The 21,774-nt window shown below is 40.1% G+C and overlaps 1 protein-coding gene across 2 annotated transcripts in view; it reads right to left on the bottom strand.

Moving 5' to 3' along the window:
* Positions 1–21,774, bottom strand: part of Mrtfa (myocardin related transcription factor A) — a 101,662-nt gene that overhangs the window by 71,703 nt on the left and 8,185 nt on the right. The window contains exon 1 of one of the 2 annotated variants that reach the window (XM_069999601.1): positions 14,454–14,736. The exons of the other annotated variant lie outside the window; for it this stretch is intronic. Coding sequence (XP_069855702.1) covers positions 14,454–14,499 — 46 coding nt within the window. The 5' untranslated portion in view covers positions 14,500–14,736. Of the gene's footprint in view, positions 1–14,453; positions 14,737–21,774 lie in introns of those variants that run through there. 2 annotated transcript variants of the gene reach the window in all.

Here is a 21,774-nt window from a genome sequence, read left to right on the forward strand (position 1 = left end):
TCTGGGCCTGGCCACTGTCCCTCAGCTCTTCAGCTCAAGGCAAGCGCTCTACCACTTGAGCCACAGCACCACTTCCGGCTTTTTTCTTTTTGCTTATGTGGTGCTGAGCAATCGAACCCAGGGCCTCATGCATGCAAGGCAAGTGCGCTACCACTGAGCCACCTTCCCAGCCCATTACTTAACTTCTTATTTTCAACTATCTAAACCAAAAGAGGATTTCGCCCATGTGGGGACCATGTTTTCCTTATCTTTCCATATCTTTCCAGTATGTGTCAATTTGTGTGTGTGTGTGTGTGTGTGTGTGTGTGTGTGTGTGAGAGAGAGAGAGAGAGAGAGAGAGAGAGAGAGAGAGAGAGAGAGAGAGAGAGAGAGAGAGAGAGAGAGAGAGAGAGAGCACACGGTTTAAACTCAAGGCCTTGGCACTGTCCCTTAGCTTTTTTGCTCAACATTGGCCCACTACTAATTGACCCACAGATCCACTTCTACCTTTTTGCTGGTTCACTGGAGAGAGGGTCTCACAAACTTGTCTGCCCAGGCTGGCTTTGAACTGTGATTCTCAGATTTCAGCCTCCTGATTACAGATGTGGCCACTGGCGCCCTGCGCATGTGTCAAATTCTATGAGTACATCAAAAACATTTTTTTTTTCCTTCAAATTTACAGATTTGTCTAAAAGCAGGCCTACTAACTGCCTTAGTTGGGATTCATCACAAATTTAGTAACATTGAGTCCATTGAGCAAAAGCCTAGATGCTAATGGAAGACTATTTGCAAACAGCTCAGGGGCTGACTGAGCAGACATAAAACTCAGCTGTTAATAAGTGTGTTGAAGTGTTTTCAGAAGAAAGGAGGGAGCTAGAAATCTTTTTTCCAAACCAGTTTGAGCCAACAGGACCTTCACATAGCACATGTTCACACTCTAAAGATACACAGGTTTAAATTTAATTTCAACCCACAGAAACTATGTGCTACATCGGAAAATATTTCTAATGCACGTTTCTGGCAAGATTCTCAAGAAGTTTTGCTTAGTTTCAAACATATGACGCTGGCTTTGGCCTTGGGTACAGTCAGAAATCTTAGTTCACTGTAATTCAAAATAGCATCCTTTCTAATCCTTGTGAGCAGGTATAACACTATTAAAAAAAAAAAAAAAAAGGCTTCTAGGCACAGGCCAAAGCTTTGTCACATACAGGCTTATTTGTAAGTAGAGTCAAAGAAAAAGGGCCTTTCTTATTTCTTAATACTTTCATTTTACCTCCAGCCTCTTAACGCCCAAATTAGCTCAGAGCATCTTGATTTGTTATCAACTGTGACTGTTTTTTATTGTACATGAAATGAAAATAAGGAATAAAGCAATAGAATGTCCCTAAACTTAAAAAAAAAAAAGAAATATACCCAACTTATGGGTTTTGAAAAGCAGAGCAACAGAACATGGGGCTCAGACTGCCTGAAATAATATTAAACCAATCTACTTTCACTGTGGAAATTACCTAGATAGAAAAGGAGAATAAAAGATCCTAAATAAATTTTTCATTTGCCTTATATTAATAATAAATAATATTGTTCTATCTTAAGGGTTACAATTTAAGCTTATAATTATAGAGCACTTAATTTAATAAGGTTTTTTGAACTCTTTATATTGTTATTATAAAGGTGATGTATAGAAAGGGATGGATTTTAAGTTTTTGAAAAATCAACTTTATTAGCCAGACTCTGGTGGCTCATGTAATCTGAGCTACTCAGGAGGATGAGATATGTGGATCAAGGTTCAAAGATAGCCTGGGCAGAAAGTCTATGAGGCTCTTATCTCCAGTTAACTAGCAAAAAGCCAGAAATGGAAACTGTGTCTTAAGTGGTAGAGTGCTAGCCTCAAGAAAAAAAAAAAAAACCCTCGAGGATAGTGCCCAAGCCCTAAATTCAAGACCCACCCAGGACTGGCACAAAAATCAATTTTATGGAACTTTAACTTCACACATTTCATAGTTCAGTGCGTTCTGAAAAACATATATCTTTATAAACATCAGGATGATCAACTCATAAAACATGTTCAGCTGCCCCATCAGCCCATTTGCTTTTTTTCCTCAGAAAAATTGTGGGATCTCTTCCTTCCTTCATCCCTCCCAGCACATGCTACCATGAACCAGCTTTTACACAATTCTTTAAAACTAAGTTACATATCATACAATTGACCCATTCAAATTACATATGCAGTAGCAAAACCATCACCATTATCTAATTCCAGAGCATTTTCTTTTCTTTAATTTTTAAAAAATTATCTTTTGGTTTATAGAAGGGTCTCATGTCAACATGTCAAGTTTATGAGTACAATGCATCTTGATCAATGCTACCCCTTCCATTGTTCTCCCCATCTTTCCCAACCCCATTCATCTCCTCAAATTTTCTAGTTCTATTTTCACATTTTCTATTTTCTTCTCTCCATTTGTCTACTCCCCGCCCTTTGACTGCTCCCTTGACACTACAAGTTCCAACTTCCTGGTGTTCATTTTGTTAAACTGTAAGTAGGCAAATCATTCAAAAGAGTTACAATATTGGGTGGGGCAGTGGTGGCTCACACTTGCAATCCCAAAGGCTGAGTGCGGAATATAACTTGTTCAAAGTTGGCCTGGACAGGGAAGTCCATGAGAGACTCTTATCTCCAATTAACCACTAAAAGCCAGAAATGGACCTATGGCTCAGGTAGTAAAGAGTTAGCCTTGAGCAAAAAAGCTCAGGGACAGCACCAAAGCCCTGAGTTCAATCCCAGAACCAGCACACACACCAAAAAAATTTTACCATTGGGATCCTCCCCTATTAGTTGATATGTTTGATACAGGCACAAAAATAGACTGAAGACCAATGCAACAGACTAGATAACCCTGGGGGGAAAAAAATCCCTACAGCCATTTACTATTATATTGACAATGGAACCAAAAAATACACATTGGAAAAAAAGAGAGCCTCTTCCAAGAGAGTCTCTTGGAAAACTGGATATCCATATGCAGAAAACTGAAACTGGATCCCTGTCTGTCACTTAGTACTAATACTAATTCAAAAATGCATCAGGACTTGAAACTACTACAGGAAGGAGGAGAAAACATTAGAACTTATGGACATAATCAAGAACTTTCTGAGTAGAGAACCGGAGGCACAGAAACTCAAAGAAAATTGACAAGATTTCAAAAGTTAAAACGTTTCTGAACAGCAAAGGCCATAGATACTAAGCTAAAAAGACAGAAAATTTTCATTACTCCAAAAGAAACTGTGTATTCATCTCAGTCATCCCCTTCTGCCCCCCAACCCCAGGCCCTGGCAATCACTAATCTATTTTCTGTTCTGTCGGTCTGCACTTCGTATAAATGAAAGCATGATAAATGGCTTTTTGTATATGTCTTCTTTCACCTGAAACAATATTTGAAGGTTCATATGCTTTGAAGCAAATATCAGTATTTTGTTTCTTTTAATAGCCAACTAATATTCCTTTGTATGGATATACCACAAATTGTTCATGGACAATTTAACTGATGGACAATTGGGCTGTTTCCACTTTGGGGCTATTAGGAATAATATTGTCATGAACATTGTGTACAAGTTTTTGCATGCACGATGTTTTGATTTCCTTGGGTATATATCTAAAAGTAGAAATGCTAGGTCATATGGTCTGTTTTGACTTTTTGAAAAGCTGCCAAACTGTCTGCATTTCTTAAATCAACTTCTTATTTTTGAGCTAATTATAGATTCACATAAATAATACTAAGATCCCATGTATCCTTTTCCCAGTTTTCCCCAATAACAACATATTGTACAAATATGATACAATATAAAGTCCAGATACTGCCACTGGTATATAGTCACAAAACTGAACATCTCCATTCCAGCAGACACAGCTCACACCATCTTTGGCCTCTGACAATTACCAAGCTGTTCTCTATATTTCCAATTTTGTCATTTCAAAACCCCAAGTCATACAAATGGAATCATTTAGTATGCAACTTTTTAGAGTTTTCACTCAGCATAATTTTCATGAGTGGCACCCAGGAGTTTTATTTTATTGGCAGGTCATTCTTTTTTTAATTGATGAGTGGTATTCCAGTTCACGTTTTTAAGAATATATTAAGCCAGGCACCAGTGGCTCACACCTGTAATCCTAGCTAATCAGGAAGCTAAGATCTGAGGATCATGGTTCAAAGCCAGCCCCGTCAGGAACATCCATGAGACTGTTATCTCCAATAAAGAACCAGAAAACCAGAAGTTGTGCTATGGTCAACTGGTAGAGTGCTCACCTTGAGCTGAAGTGCTGAGGGACAGCCCCCAGGCCTGGAGCTCAAGCCCCATAACTGACCACCCGCCAAAAAAAAAATTTGCGATTCATTTGGGCTTCTTGCACTCAATATGTTTCTGAAATTCATCAAAATATGAGTCCATTTTTCATTGCTACTAACATTACAAATTATCAATGCCTCATAATTTAGCCATTCAGCTGTTGATGAACATTTAGGTTTTTTATTTTGTTCTGTTTTTTTCAGTTTTGGGTCATTAAGTTGCAGCCAAGTGCTGATAGCTCATGCTTATAATCCTAGCTATTCAGGAAGCTGAAATGTGAGGACTGCAGTTCAAAGTCAGCCATGGCAGACAAATCCAAGAAACTTGTATCTCCATAAGCAGCAAAAAGCCAGAAGTGGAGGTATAGCTCAAGTAACAGAGCAGTGGCCTTCAGCAAAAAAAGCCAAACAAGAGCTCAAGGCCTTAACTCCAAGCCACAAGGCCTTGAGTTCAAGTTCCATTAATGGAGAGGAAGAAAAAGGGAGGGAGAGAGAGAGGTAGGGAGGGGGACAGGGAGAAAGGAAGGGAGGGAGAGACGAGAGAGAGCAAGAGAAAGGGAAAGAGGGAGAGGAAGAGAGAAAGAGACAGGCTGACAGACAGACAAAATTAAGTTGTGGCCAGGTACCAGTGGTTCATACCGATAATCCTAGCTACTCAGGAGGCTGAGATATGAAAACTGCCATTTGGAGCCATTCTGGGCAGAAAAATCTTCTGAGACTTTTCTCCAATTAACTAGCAGAAAGCCCAAAGTGGAAGTTAACTCAAGTAGTAGAATTCCTCTTATGCTCTTGCTGAGGAACAGCAAGAGATCTTTAAGTTCATGCCTCAGAACTAGTGTGTGCGTGTGTGTGCTTGCACACACACGTATGCCACCCACATACATACACATGAATTAAGTAGCTAGACCCTTCAGTACAAATGTGAAAAATATGAATGTTTCCAAATTTCTTGGGCAAATAGCTAGAAATAGCATTGTTAGCTATATGCTAAATAATATCCCATATTTAGTTTCTTTATAAGAAACAACCTTTTGCCCCCAAAGTGGTTATGTACCATTATGTACTGTTATATACCGTTTAACTTTCAACTCTGTATATAAGTCCTCACTGCTTCATATCCTTGCAAAACACCTGGTATTGTCACTCTTTAGTTTTAACTATTATAATAGATGTACAGTGGTCTCTGTATGGTATTCATTTGTGCTTCTCTGTTAATCAATAATGTTTAGCAACTTTCCATATGCTTATTAGCCATACATATGTTTTAGAAGTATCTGATCAAGTATTGCCACTTCTTATTCAAGTGTCTTCTTGCTGTTTTTTTCCCTGTTTGTTTGTCTGTGTCAATCCTGGCGCTTGAACTCAAAGCCTAGGAGCTATACCTGAGCTTTTTTGCTCAACGCTAGTGCTCTACCACTTGCGTCACAGCTCCACTTTGGGCTTTTTTTGGGGTGATTAATTGGGCTTTCCTGCCCCAATTCCTGGCTTCAATTCTAAGGTCTCAGACTCCTGAGTAGCTACAATTACAGGCATGAGTCACTGGCATGGTGGAGTTTTGAGTTTCTTTATCTAGAAAATCAAATGCATGGCCTGCCTAGCAGTACAGTCTTGCAGCAGTGAAGTGACCTGTGAGTCTTCTCCTACGTATCAGATGGGGAGGGTTCTTACCAGGCTAGCAGAGGGAGAGCTAACAAAGAAGGTGAATGAGGGTAAATGTATGGCCAATACAGTTTATTTGGAAATGTGAAAAAGAACAATGAAACCTGATGAAATTGTTGGGGGGGGGGGGAGTTAAAGGAGTTAATGGGGATAAATTGTATACATGTATAGAAATGACACAAGGAAGCTCCCCTATACAACTAAAGTATGCTAAGAAAAAAAAAACAAAATTAATGAAAGTAGCTGTTGCAGGAGTATTTTAAGTAGTAAGTGCACAGGAATGTCTTATGAACATTCAGACTGGACTTGGGTGAATCTGTAGGTATAGAAGGCCTTTAGTGCTCAGGACACACTCTGAGTTGCAAAGCACAGGCAGACTGAGGTCTCAGCATCTGTCTGGATAGCCTAATTTATGTTAATAGCATAGATTTTCAATATCTCACACCACCTCATATTTCATAATGGCACTGCTCTGAAAAGGATAATCTGATTCTCAAGAGAATATTCTAAGAGAATGGCTCAGAAAATGAAGGTTAATTTAATTAACATTTTAATTCTTTGACATAGTGTTTCTGATCCTATTTGTATTATGGGATTTGGCTTTCTGACAAACAGCACATGGAATGTTAAGAGGATTTTCACACTTACCCTAAGGTCAATGAACAAAACATGTTAGAGAAAGACATTAAAGCAGTTTATGCTACTGTCACCATATTCTACCTAAGAAAAGCCAGATTATTCTTACTCATAAAAGAAAAACCAAAAAGTGGTATGTTTTTCATTTATAAATTAAGTGTGCATAGGAAGGACTTATAACTTTGCCAAGAACATGGCCTAACACAAACACCGCAAAGATAAATTTCAATAAATCTTACAAAACAGAAACAAAGGCAGGAAATGGCGCTATGGATCAAGTGGTAGAGTGGTCGCCTTGGGCTGAAGAACTCAGGGAGAGCACCCAGGAGTTCAAGCCCCATGACAGACAATAAAAAAAAAAAAAGAAGAAGAAACAAAGGCAAAATGTAAAAAGGGCTTTACACAAATTAGGCAGAGGAGGGCTGGGAAGGTGGTTCAGTGGTAAGAGCACTTGCCTTGCATGCCTGAGGCCCTGGGTTCAATTCCCAGCACCACATAAGCAAAAAGAAAAAAGCCGGAAGTGGCGCTATGGCTCAAGTGGTAGAGAGCTAGCCTTGAGCTGAAGAGCTGAGGGACAGTGCTCAGGCCCAGAGTTCAGGCCCCACGACTGGACCCCCCCCCCAAAAAAAAAAAACAAAAAACAAATTAGTCATAGGAACCAACCCAATGGTATGGAGTACCTCCCTATCATGCACCGTGTGGTCAGCGGAGTGCTTGGACTGCAGAGGTCCCAAATCAACAGTTCTAGCTCCTAAGCCAAGAAACCTTGCTGCCAGATTTTCTTTACACTAATTTCATTAATTTCCTTCTGTCTAGGTCTTCTGTACTCACCCTACCACCATACCACCCTTATGTGACGTTTAACCGTGAGTCCTGCCCAATATTGCCTTTTTAGCTTGACAAGTACAGGCAAACAAAGTTGCAGTTTGGAGGTGATGGCAGAATGTCACTTTTTAGTACTTTTCCTTATTATTATAAAAAAATTCCAGCCGGGCGCTGGTGGCTCACGCCTGTAATCCTAGCTACTCAGGAGGCTGAGATCTGAGGATCGCGGTTCAAAGCCAGCCCGGGCAGGAGAGACCGTGAGACTCCTATCTCCAATAAACCACCAGAAAACCGGAAGTGGCGCTGTAGCTCAAGTGGTAGAGCACTCGCCTTGAGCTGAAGAGCTGAGGGACAGCGCCCAGGCCCAGAGTTCAAGCCCCACGACCGACAAAAAAAAAAAAAAAAAAAAAATTCCCCCCAAAAAATAATGTATGTGGCAAGGCACCAGTGGCTCATGCCTGTAATCCTAGCTCTGGAGGCTGAGGTCTAGGATCACGGTTCAAAGCCAGCCTAGGTAAAACAGTCCTTGAGATTCATCTCCAACTAACCACCAAAACAACTGGAAGTGGCACTGCTATGGCTCAAACTGGTAGAGCACTAGCCTTAAGCAAAACAGCTCATGTACCCAGGCCCTGAATTCAAGCTTCAGGACCAAAAAAAAAAAGGCATGTAGCAGTCATAAAAGTGAATTTCCAAAGAATATGACTTTATGAATCTCATCTTTATTTAATTTGGCACTGTTTTAATAAAGCTAAAGCTATGCTTCATGGTCCTGACAGCTTGCCTCATCCAAATGGAAACAAAAAAAGAGGAAAAAAGAGAAAGAGACAGACAGATGAGTTCAAATTTCTTTGATCTGAGTTCTAACTCTGAGAGAATCCCAGATAAATCAGTGAGTCAGAGAAAGGGCAGAAAGATATAAGCCAGAACACTGACGACAAGAACTGTCTACCTACCTGCCTTCTGAGATCACCATCAAGCTATGAGCTCATCCCCAGGCCAGAAAAGACAGAGCAAAATGGGGGACAGCAAAGAAGCACACTTCTGGGAGGTTGAGAGGGAGAAAGCATTTTTTTTTTTTTTTTTTTTGTCTTCACCTCTTAAGATGTGAATTAGTCTGACCAGTGACAGAAACCTGCCATGGAAAAAACCCAAACAGACACAAGATCTCTGAGGAAAAGCGTTACTAGCTTCATGTAATACAGGTTCTGATTATTTCTTTGAGTTTACTGCAGAAGAAAGAACACTGGCATGGGAGTAAGAAAATGAATTCTCCTTCAGCCTTTCTCAATTGATTTTGAAAATAAATTAACTCAGATGGGTTAATTTCTTCACTTTTAATTAAGGGGAGGGCATGAAAATAGCCAAGATATTTTCAGGTTCTGAAATTTATTTTTTGAGTAGCAATGGAGTTTGAACTCAGGGCTTCATACTTGCTAGGTTGGTGTTCTTTTCAGTTTCTTGACTCAATCTCTTAACTGGTTAGAAATGGAGTTTGTTGGTTTTTGTTGTGGTTCTTGTTTTTTTGGGGGGAAGCCAGTCTTGGGGCTTGTACTCAGGGCCTGGACACTCTCCCTGAGTTTCTTTTTGTTCAAGGTTAGTGCTCTACCACTTGAGCCACAGTGCCACTTCCGGGTTTTTCTGAGTAGTTTATTGGAGGTAAGTTTTCACACAGACTTTCCTGCCCCAGCTGGCTTCAAAGTGAGATCCTCTGATCTTAACCTCCTAAGTAGCTAGGATTACAGGCATGAGCTACCAGTGCCCACTTAGAGATGGAATCTTACCTACTTTTCTGCCTGAGCTGCCTTTAAACCACAGTCCTCCAGATTGCATCTTCTTGAGTAACTAGGATTACAGGTGTGAGACACTATCAACCGGCCCTGAATTTTCTTAAATAGAAAAAGCTACTTTTTAGCACAAATTAGTATTTGGAGTATCTAATGATGCAAAAGCCAGGTGATGCTGAAGGTTCTGAAGTTCTTCATCAGTGTCTCTATGACTACTATGAACCTAAATGGGGAGGGGAGTTTCCTTAAAGAGTTAAAAGGGCAGTTCATCTGCTGACAATCTGTCCTTTTTTTGTGTGTCATTCTTCCTTTAACTCTATATTAATTATCATTCTTCTGTCAACCCATACTCCCATACTATTTTAAAATATACAGTTTAGAGACAAACTATAATGATTAAGGAGCTAGAAGATTAAGAATTAATGAAATATGGAAATACTTATGAAAGTTATCATCCAACATATATATTTTTGGAAAAGGTAACATGATATGTGTTATAAACACGAAATAGTTAAAAGGAATACAGTTAAAACCAAAGCATTTCCAGGGCACAAATTGAGAAGATTTAGAGGACTTCAGTGTGTTGTGTAACATATGTTCTACTTTGTAGGTTGAGCAGTAGAAAGTATGGGTTTGTGTCAGATTTTATCTATCTAACCTATTGTGTGTATGTTCTCTTTGCATTTATGGAACATTCCCATAATAACAATAATTAACACATTGTTTTGTGAAACAAAAAGCTTTTTCTACCTCCAGTCCTCTATCCCTCTTCCTTGAAGCAGCCACTGCAACCAGTTTCTTATGATCCTTCCAGAGATAACCCACACCTAGATAAGTGTGGGGGTGTGGGAGTACACTATTACAGGCATACACGTGACAGAAAAAAAACAAACTGCCTCCATAACACTGCCTCATCAAGGTCAGGTGTGTGTCATGGGACCAAAGCGCACCTAGGGAACTGTCTCAATCCTTTTCTCTACAGGTAAAGTCTAGGCCACTGCTGTGGAGGTATGAATTAAGGTGATGGCACTGGCTAGACACAGGTACAGGGCCTGCCTGGCCAGAGCTACACATGCTAGCTGTCAAGAGCAGACCCCTAAGCCAGGCTCACATTTGGAATCCTAGCTATTGAGGAGGTTGAGATCTGAGGATCACGGTTCAAAGCCAGCCCAGGCAAGGAAAGTCCGTGAGACTCTTATCTCCAATAAACCACTAGAAAACCGGAAGTGGTGCTGTGGCTCAAATGGCAGAGCACTCACCTTGAGCTGAAGAGCTGAGGGACAGCGCCCAAGCCCAGAGTTCAAGCCCCATGACCGACCAAAAAGAAAAAAAAAAAAAGAGCTGACCTCTAGTAGTCTTCATGCCAAAAGATACCAGTTAATGTTGTGCCCCAATATTCCTTTCATTTTAGCTTTACACACACACACACACACACACACACACACACACACACACACACACACACACACACACACACACACACACACACACACACACACACACACACACACACACACACACACACACATCTATAACATCCATCTCAAGTCTTTCATTTTCTAACCATGACAATTTAGATAAATTCTCATAATGGTGATAGAGGCTACAACTGTGGCTTGATCAGAGAACACTTACATTTGTCTATAAATATAACTTATCCCACCAGCCACACTGCCGAGAGATACTAAAGAAATTGCACTTTGAAAGCCATGTTTCCAAAACCACCAATTTGGGGCAAAGAATTGGCTAAAATATAAGTTGGTGGTTATAAGATCTGTCCCTCCCTCCCCCTGCCCATCCCTCTTTCTCTCTCATATACTGGGGTTTGAACTTGGGGCTTCATATTCTTGCTATGTGGGCACTCTACTGCTGACCTTCCTATTACTCTGTGTGTGTGTGCACGCGCACGTGCGTGTGTGCGCATGCACACGCATGCTCCCACTTGGTTCCTAACTGGTACATGCTTGTAATCTGCCTATTTTAAGTTTCCTACCACAGCTAAGATAACAGGTGCATGCCATTGTGCCCAGTTCTTAGCTGGGAAGGGAGTCTAGTGAATCTTTATGCATGTATTCGATTGGAATAATAATTCTTAAAATATCAGCCTCCCAAGTAGCTAGGATTACAGGCATGAGCCATAATGCTTGGCTTGGAATTCATTCCTTAATGTAAGAACAGATCTCAAAATATTTGGATAAAATCTTGATTTAAAGACTACATACTCCTGGGTTCCAATGCCTCACGCCTGTAATCCTAGCTATTCAGGAGGTTGAGATCTGAGGATCATGGGCAGCAAAGTCCATGAAAGTTTTACCTCCAATTAAGCACCAGAAGTGGAGCTGTGGCTCAAATGGTAGCGTGCTAGCCCTAAGCAAATAAAAAGTCCAGGGACAGCTGGCAGGTCCTGAGTTCAAGACTCAGAACCAGCACCAGAACAAAACAAACAAAAAAGACTTTATACCTATTTATTAGGGGAAGTATGCCAAACCAAATTTCATCATTCTTTCAAAAAATGTCAAGTCTCCCCCATGTACAAATATCAGGACTCAAGAAACAGATAAATGTGTCATCCTCAAAAAGCTAATAATCTAATTTCTAAAGAAGACATGCAGAAATGATAATTAGCTGCTAGACATTACAGTATAAGCCTAGAATCCCAATACTCAGGAGACTGAGGGAAGAAGATCATGAGTTTGAGGCCAACCTGGGCTACACAGCAAAGTCCTGACTCACAAAACCAAAGCCACTAGCTCATATGAGATTTGGATACTCACAGTCTGAATCCAGCCCATGCAGAAAAATTTATATGGCCCCTCTCAACAACTGTGAAGTACAGTGATGTATGCTCATCATCCTACTTATGATGGGAAGCCTCACATGGGTAGATTGTACCAGAGCAAGAAGAAAGATCTTACCTTGAGAATAACCAGAACAACAAGGCTGCCTAACAAGTGAGGCTGGAGACTCACTGGTATAGCATCTGCCTAGCAAGTGAGGCTGAGTTCAAACTCCATACTGCACTCCCCCCAAAATAAAAATAAAAACAAACAAAAAGGGTAATTAGTGTATACTGTGAAGACGGTACCACTGTGGGAAAGAGGAAGAAGGGTGACTCAACTAAGAGGTTTCCCAGAAGGCAGCACCAAACTGGGTCCAACATATCAGATAAAGACCACCAGCAGTAAAGAGGAGGAAATCTTTAAAGATATACTAGTAAGTCTTGCCAAAAATCTCCAAGCTCCAAATACCAAGTAAAAACTATTAATAAGTACATGATGTACCCTGGAACTTTGTTACACATTCAGTATCTTAAAGTTTGATTCTGCTTTAAGGGGTTTAGTTTCTTTAAAATAAGAAACAGTAGTTTCATCTACAAAGTATATAATCATGAAGACATAGATATTCTACTGTTAGAAAATCTGTGGGTCCTAAAAATCATTTCACAAGAATCATATGGTCTTGGTTTACTGAGGTTTTATTATAGATGCTTTGTCATTTCCTATCATGACTACAGTATGTTATAAATGGCTGCCACACTAGTTATTATCCAATTCATACCCATATCACTTCAGAACAAAATGATAACAGTATCACAAAACCAATATATTATTAAATTCCTTGAACATTTAGGAACAACAGGATATGGGCAAGACAGTTTGCTATTATTCCTTCCTGAACCCAGAATCTCTGCTTTTATGAATATAAGCAAAAGAAATATGTCTAAATACATTGCCTTCTTGGCAAGCTTTTGGTTCTACCTGTATCCAACACCCTTGACAATGTCATCCATTCTTGTCTTACATACTATTGTCCTTTGAAAATTTTATGAAGTAGTTGGTCCAACAGATGGGTGACTAGCTCTGCTCAACATATGTTGTAGGAAATACTGCTCTGAGACAAGAAAGTATTAAGCACATCCCTTTTCCAGGTTAAAACCAGAAACACTGAGCACCTTTAAGGAAAATAATCTTTTAACTTAAGACTATTAAAAGTTACTGGGCTGAAGTATCTGTGAGTAACAAGGTGATCAAAGAAGTTAGAGAAAAATTCAAGTGCTAAAGTTTATCCCTAAAGATAAAATATGCGCTTGCCCACACAGAGAGAGAGAACTGGAATACAGACAGGAAAAAAAAAATTCAAGTCAGTTTAATAGGGAGCTATTTCATCAAAGACAGATGGGAAACATTCAGATAAACATATTATCTTGTTTATCAGAACACTACAGATATGTGGGAGGAAAACGAAAGACAACCTGAAGCACATAGCATATATGAACAGAAAAATTGAACTAATAAATGACTAATTATGGTCATACTTATAACCAGAAAAGAAAAAAATAGAAGCATTTCATCTTCTTTTCTGCCTCTTTCTTGTCCATAAAGGCTTAACCTGACAGCATCTGATCCTGTCTCAACAGATGGATATCTAAGGCTGACAACAGACTACCTAAGAGCTCCCCAAGGAGAACAGCAAGACCAAGGCTGCCAGAGACAGTATCTGCCAGAACCAAGAAGTCTCATTCTCCATTGAGTGAGACCAGTAGATGGGGAAGAAGTCCACAAATACCACTTGTATGAATCTCTCAAGATATGCTCAGAAACAGGAAAACACTACAGATTACATTTTAGTAGAAATCTAAAAATAATAAAGGGAACATTCTTTATTTTTGGATATCTGACTTATATGCTTTAAAATGCCAAAAGTAAAAGAAACCATTAAATGTGTTATTTAGAACAGTTTCACAGATCCAATACAAAAGATGGTTTGTGAAAGTTATACAAGACAGAGAGAACGGCTAAGAAAAAACATAGATGATACATACTTTCACAAAGGCATAAAATAGTATAGTGATTAATCTACACAGATAAACAGGCTTTCTATGAATAGATGGTATGCTGATGGTATGCAAAAGCAATTTAATAGGCTTTTGCTAAAAGCACTGTCACAAATAATAACAAAATAACTCAAGAAGACAAATAGTTTTATTTCCTCAAATAGGTCTGCTTACTCAAGAGTCTGAAGATCGGTTAGCATCTAATTTGATGCTAAGACTTAATAACCATAATTTGCAAATATAGAAAAAAATAAAAGCATGAAAATGCAGTACTTTTATTAGGTAATTTATTTTATCTTTCTTCCATCTCTGTCCAATCCTAGCACTTATATATTTATTCAACCTATTTTAAGTAGCCTGTGGCAAATAAGATTTAGAGGAAATAAGAGAAGTTACCTGACTGTACAGCCATCATTAGCATCTCAGGTTCCAACAGAGTCATGACAATGTCTTCTTAGAAACAACAGCCCACAAAGACAATGAAGAAAGTCAATGTCACAGGAAAAAAGACGTCTTCGGAGTCTACGCAGGCTTTCACAAATCCAGTCTCATGCCTGCGCTCAAACCATACAGTAAGAACTTGCTCCCTTCATGACAGACACCCAGCCACCATGCTTCAGGCAAGTCAAGATGGCCTAAGTGGAATGACTGCTGACAGGAAACCAAGTGCTTCAGTGAAGACACAAAGTATGTGGTTAGAGCTGTGTGTGAGCTCCACCCCTCATCTCTAGGGGAGGGGAGATATGCTGGACTTTCAGAAAACAGATCTAGTGCTTCCCTCTCTCTTAAGATCATATTTTGTTCAAAACCATACTAGAAAGGACTTGGCTGCTAATATAGTCTAAGACAAATGATGAAAGTCTAAGACAAAAAAAAATAAAGAAAAGAAAAGAAAGTCTAAGATAGCACAATGAAAGCAACTATCTCATGGGGAAAAAAAACAGTCACAGAGAGGTAGGAACAGGATATAGATAGACTTATATATATACATATATATACACAAATAAATAACTGTAAGCTAAGTAAATTTTCTGAAAAAGAATTCTAGCAGCCTTTTAGTCTGTGATATTTATAGATAACAGGCTAAGGAAGCTGAATATTTAACTGCAAAAGCTCAACTATTTTTCTCCACCCCCATTTCAATTAAAACTGTTTTAAAAAGTCACCAAAAGCCAGAACTACGTAATCTGTCCTTCAAATCTGCCAAAGCATTCTTTATCTGTGCCCATGTGGCACAAGCTATCTACAGATAGATGGTGAATTGATGTTGGCAGGGTTTTTTGGTGGGTTTTTTTTTGTTTGTTTGTTTGTTTTTGGTTCGTCATGGGGCCTGAACTCTGGGCTTGGGCGCTGTCCCTCAGCTCTTTGGCTCAAGGTTAGCACTCTACCACTTGAACCACAGTACCACTTCCAGCTTTTTCTGTTTATGTGGTGCTGCAGAATCAAACTCAGGGCCTTATGCATACAAGGCAAGCACTCTACCACTGAGCTACCTTCCCAGCCCTGGTGGCAGTCTTAAAATGGTTTATGTCAGGCTGATGTGTAACAGAAGGAGACAGTTTTGATATGTAATAATTTCCTTTTCAGTTGGGCTCACATCTGTAATCCTATTTACTCAGGAGGATTATGGTTCAAGGCCAGTGAAGGCAAAAACTTAGTGAGACCCTACCTCAAATAATAGCTAGGCAAGGTAACACATGCCTGTCATCCCAGCTATAGGAAAAGCATAAATAGGATCATGGTCCAGACCAGTGCAGTCATAACTGCAAGACGCTATCCTCAAAAATAAATAAGGCAAAAAAGGAGGTCTGAGGTATGGCTTAAGTAGTAGAGCACTTGCCTAGAAAGCACAAGGCATCACGTTCAACCTTCAGTACTACCACAAAGATAAATTAGATGGAAAAACAAAGAAAAGAAGGAAATTTCCATTTCCTAATGAAGAAAACTTCCGTCTTTTTTCCACTAGCACCAATAAGGCCTTTTGAATAGGAATAAATACATGTAGTTCACCTTCCATTGAAAACAAAAATTTTAGCCAGGAACTGATGGCTTCTAGCTACTCAGGAAGCTGAGAACTGAGAATCATGGTTCAAAGCCAGCCTGGGCAGGAAAGTCCGTGAGATTCTTATCTCCAATTAATCACCAGAAACCCAGAAGTAGTGCTGTGGCTCAAAGTGGTAGAGCGCTAGCCTTGAGTGAAAAAGCTCAGGGACAGCACCCAGGCCCTAAGTTCAAGCCCACAACCAACAACAACAACAACAACAAAAACTTTAAAATCCTTTTAAATTATATATACAGCAAATTTTTTATTTACCCAAAATGAGAAGCTTATTTGTTCTCTTTGCAGTACTTTTTATGAACTGATATTTATAGTATTTGGATGCCTTTTGCTTATTTGGTGAACTTTTAGTGAATAGTTGGAAACTAGAAACCCACCCCTGGACTGTTTATTTAGAACTTCTCCATCTTTCTAGTGAAGTGGCAGTCCACACCAAAGCCTACAGCTGTAGCCTCAGCCTAGCCAATGCCTTAATTCTTACGTAGTCAAACAAATGATGAACAAAAGGAATATCTTTGTTGCATTAGTTCATCTTTTGACCTGCAGTTTCTGTGACTCTCTTTCCCTTCCCCAGATCAAATAAACTTTTTTTGTTTTTGTTAGGTTTTTAAAAAGAGGTAGCCGAGTAAGAACTGCACCAGCACGCACGTGGTATTCAGGCAAGGGGTAGGTTTATTCAGTAGACCTGCTGGGTCCAGGCAAGGGTGGCACTCCACGTGGCTGGGAAAGGCCTGGGAATGAGAGAGAGCTGAAAAAGAGAGGAAAGAGCTAGAGCAGAGAGAGCTAGAAAAGAACAGAGAGAGAGAGGTAAGAACAGAGAGAGAGAGAGAGCTAGAATAGAACAGAGAGAGAGAGCTAGAAACGAACAGAGAGAGAAAGAAAGAGTCTGGGCCTGGGCTAGGCCTTATCTAGGGTATGGGCCGGGAAAGGTGTGGCCACATCAAATTCAGATGTGACCTCGGCGGATGCAGATGTGACCTCTTCCAGGTGTACCAGTTGCCTAGGTAACGCAGGTACTGGGTGGAGACTTTGCTGCTAGGAGGGTGGAGTCTGCTAGCCATCCAGGAGCGGACCTTACAGTTTTGTTTTGTTTTTGCCAGTCCTGGGGCTTGAACTCAGGGCCTGGGCACTGTCCCTGAGCTTCTTTTGCTCAAGGGTAGCACTCTACCACTTGAGCCACAGTGCCACCTCTGGCTTTTTCTGTTTATATGGTACTGAGGAATCAAACCCTGGGTTTCATACATGGTAGGCAACCACTCTACCACTAAGCCACATTCCCAGCCCCAGATAAACTTATATACAAGACAAAGGCTACAGAAAACTAAAAGAAAATAATAGAAATAACTGCAAACAATACAAAATAAAAGACTTTGTTTTCAATTCTTGGAGTTCATTTTGATATGCTTCATTAAAACTGTAACCCTGCTGTTCATCACTTTTACAATTAAAAAAAAAAAAAAAAGAGTTGAAGACCTACAAAGAGAACAGCCTCAGAAAGAGCGAGGGCAATGCTCACAGAGAAGAAAGGGCAATGCAGATCCAGAGTAGGGGAGAGTCTGTGGAAGAGAAATCTTCCCTTTCTTGTTCCAAGAACATCATGTTTAAAAGAAGAGCTCTATATAGAACTGTGGGAATGACTCAACAGCAACAGAGTGGCAGCCGGTGTAGGCTGCATGCTGCTCAGGAGACAGGCAGCCACATTCTCACTGGTCCTTTCTGGCAACCCAGCTCTCTCGGACTGTCTTAGCCTAGAGAGTCTAGTGAGAGGTTGGCGACTCTGAAAGAGCTGGATCACCCCTTTGTTCCCCCATGGGCTATGTTGTGCGAGGGGTTTTCAAAAGAATCAAGTGCTCACATTTCTGTATGTAGAGGAAAATAAACAGAACTTCCAAGACTCCTGCAAACAAGATGGCAGGCAGGACCCAGGCTCTTGCCCTCTCTCCTTTCTGATGTAAAGAACCCAGCTTCACAGGAGACACTAAGTCATGTGACATCACTAAGGGTGAGGGAGAGATAGGCAGCACACCTCAGTGATTTCACTTTTCATAGCAAGTCCAGACCCATATGCACTTTTGAATAAAAGGAGCTAAAGAAAAGGTATTTTTAAAACAGAAATCTAAGAAAGTAATTTTTTAAAAGGAAGTAACAGAATCTTTGCCTATTGCTCAGATTTGACATTTACCCTTAAGAATATCAACAGAGTCACTGAGAAAACAGACTGGGAAAACAGTTTCACAACTTTAAAAGTTTGAACCCTTTTGGTTCAAAATAGTAAAAGCTTCTCTTCTACTAATTTTCTGCTAATTGGTAACATCTCAAAAAATGGAACTAAACTAAAGGTTCACAAGGTCTCTATGCAAATGACCATGATTTTCAAGCTAACAGCATCAAGGAAAGGAAGGATAAACCATCTGAATGTCCAATAAATTAAAATCTTTGCTTCTAATCATAACTTTAACCCAAATTTAATATGGCTTTAGTCTACTAATTCATTCAAAGGACACATGATACTACAAGACCTCAATATAGTTTTTAAATTTTTAACCACTTTATCACATAGTAAGTGAAAATAGAATAATAAAACCCATTAAAAATTGTTTAAGGGGCTAGGAAGATGGCTCAGTGGTAGAGCGCTTGCCTTGCATGCCTGAGGCCCTGGGTTCGATTCCTCAGCACCACATAAGAAAAAAGAAAAAAGCCAGAAGTGGCGCTGTGGCTCAAGTGGTAGAGCGCTAGCCTTGAGCTGAAGAGCTGAGGGACAGCGCCCAGGCCCAGAGTTCAGGCCCCAGGACCGGACCCAAAAAAAAAAAAAAAAAAAAATTGTTTAAGCTGGGCACTGGTGGCTCACACCTGTAATCCTAGCTACTCAGAAGACTGAGATCATGGTTCAACGCCACCCCAGGCAAGAAAGTCCATAAAATGCTTATCTCCAATTAACCACAGGAGAAACCGGAAGTGGTGCACTAGCCTTAAGCAAAAGCGCCCAGGACTTGAGTTCAAGCCCCACACCAATCAGAAAGCATTTTTAAAAAATTGTTTAAAAGGAAGAAAGGGCCAGAGCCAGGTATTGGTGGTTCACGCCTGTAATCCTACTCAGGAGCCTGAGATCTGATGAGCATGATTCAAAATCAGCCCAAGCAGTAAAGTCCATAAGACTCTTATCTCCAATAAACTACCCCCAAAAAAGGCTGGAAGTTGAGCTGTGCCTCAAGTGGTAGAGCACTAGCCTTGAGCAAAAGAAACTCAAGGATGGGGTGGGGACAGGAACAACAATCAGCAGGGCAGGGTAGCACAGGCCTACAATCCTAGTACTCAGGAAGCTGAAGCAGGAGGATCTTGAGTTCAAGGCCAGTTCAAGCTATATAATGAAACAAAGAAAGAAGGGGAAGGGGAAGGGGAAGGGAAAAAGAGAAACAGGAGTGGAAAGAGAAGGACAGGAGAAAAAGAAAAGAAAATAGAGCCTGGGTGCTAGTTGTTCTTGCCCTTATCAACCAATACTACCTCAGCAGCTGGCGTAAATCTGTTTTGCCACAATGTAGGATGCTGAGATTAGAGGTGGTTGTAGTGCAGCCTGGGAGGGGGAGGAGAGGGAGTTTATAAGGCTATCTAAATGGAAGAAGCTGGGTGTGACAGTGTGCACCTGTCATCCCAGCTACCACATGAAGCATAAAATAGGTAGACTGTGGTCTATGCACACACCCAGGCAAAAAGTGAGACCAGATCTAAAAATAACCAATGCAAAAAAAGTGGCTGGAGTTATGGTCCAGAGTTATAGAGTATAACTGCTTACCAAGTGCAAAAACCTAAATTTAAATCCTAGCACTACCAAATGAATAAACAAATGAATTAATTAATTAAAAGAAAAAAGCAGGCAAGTTTTTATATTAGCTGACCCTCCCACTGTATTTGTTAATTTCCATAATCTCCTAAAAATCTTCCACTTCCTAGGTTTTCTTATAAATTTAAAATCCTACTTTGTTCCTGTGGCTCACACCTAAGCTACGCCAGAGGCTAAGATCTAAGAATCAAGGTTCAAAGTCAGTCATGGCAATAAAGACCAATTAGCCAGCAAAATGCCAAAAGAAGAGCTGTGACTCAAACAGTACAACATCAGCCTTGAACAAAACAGCTAAGGGACAGTGCACAGGCCCTGAGTTCAAGACTCAGTAGCAGCGCATATAAAAAAGAAATAAAAATTTTTACCCGGCTACCTCTCTAACCTTTCTTCTCAGAATCCTGAATGTCTCTTCTTTCTCTGTCTCTCTGTTAACATTCACTTAAGTGCTAATCAGTATATAGCTCTGACATTGCTCATAAGTTCCAATTATGTATCTTTATCTGGCTATCTTAACCTCCTATGCCCAAACTTCCAGTCATTACCAGCACCAAGCCCTATGAACATTACTTCTACTTTCCCTGCAATAGGTAACAGGGACCAAAAGGATAAATTTACACTCCCCTCCCTCTGGCCCTAACCATCCAATTAATTGCCAAGTGGCAAATTAACAAAATTAACTATTTCATAATCTACTCAAATTAATTTTTTTGCCCTATCACTACAAACAGTGCTTTTTTTCATGTCTTTAGTACTTCTTGCCTGAAACAGAAAAGGTTTTATAAAAGTTTACAGCAAAGTTGAAACACACACTAAGGTAGGAAAGAATGTCAAAATAAACAGATTGTGTTCCAATCACTTTCCTTCAAAACTCAATTGTCATGTGTCACTTGATTCACCTGTCCACAACGTTGTCTACTACCACATGCAAAGAGCACCCTGTCAACAATATATCACTCTAAGCAAATTCTAGACATCATCGAATTTCATCTTTATTGATTTAGGCATATCTAAAAGATATTACTATTTTTAACATAACCATATACCATTTCCATACCTTGAATTTTTTTATTTTTTTGTCGGTTGTGGGGCTTGAACTCTGGCCCTGAGCGCTGTCCCTCAGCAATTCGGCTCAAGGCTAGCAAGCTACCACTTGAGCTATAGCACCACTTCTGGTTTTCTGGTGGTTTATTGAAGATAAGAGTTTCACAGACTTTCCAATCCAGGCTGGCTTTAAACCATTATCCTCAGATCTCAGATCCTCAGATCTTAGCCTCCTGAGTAGCTAGGATTATAGGCATGAGCCACTGGCGCCTGGCCATTCCTTGAATTTTCAAAATTCTTAACATTATTAACAAATCAATGCCCAAATTTTGCTATTTTATAATATTTTAAGAGTCCATGTGCCTCTTAAGTCTGTCTGTCCGTCTCTCTCTCTCTCTCTCTCTCTTTTTTTTTTTTTGGTACTGGGCCTGGAGATTGAACCAAGGGCTTTGGTGCTAGCCTTTAAGCTTTTGTGGTCAAGGCTAGTACTCTACCACTTGAACCTCAACTCCACTTCTGGCTTTTGCTGGTTTGACTGAGGTAAGAGTCTCATAGACGTTCCTGCCTGAGCTGGCTTCAAACCATGATCCACAGATCTCAGCCTTTTTTGTATCTAGGATTACAGGTGTGAGCCTCTAGTACCAGGCTTAAGTCTCTCTGTCTCTGTCTCTGTCTCTGTCTCTTGCTGGTATAAAAGTGATGTACAGAGAGGGGTTATAGTTACATAAGTCAAGTAAAGAATACATTTCTTTTTGGACAACGTCACCCCTTCCCTCATT

The sequence above is a fragment of the Dipodomys merriami genome, unplaced genomic scaffold (genome assembly GCF_024711535.1).
Source record: "Dipodomys merriami isolate MVZ:Mamm:240054 unplaced genomic scaffold, mDipMer1.0.p SCAF_55, whole genome shotgun sequence".
Taxonomy (NCBI): Eukaryota; Metazoa; Chordata; class Mammalia; order Rodentia; family Heteromyidae; genus Dipodomys; species Dipodomys merriami.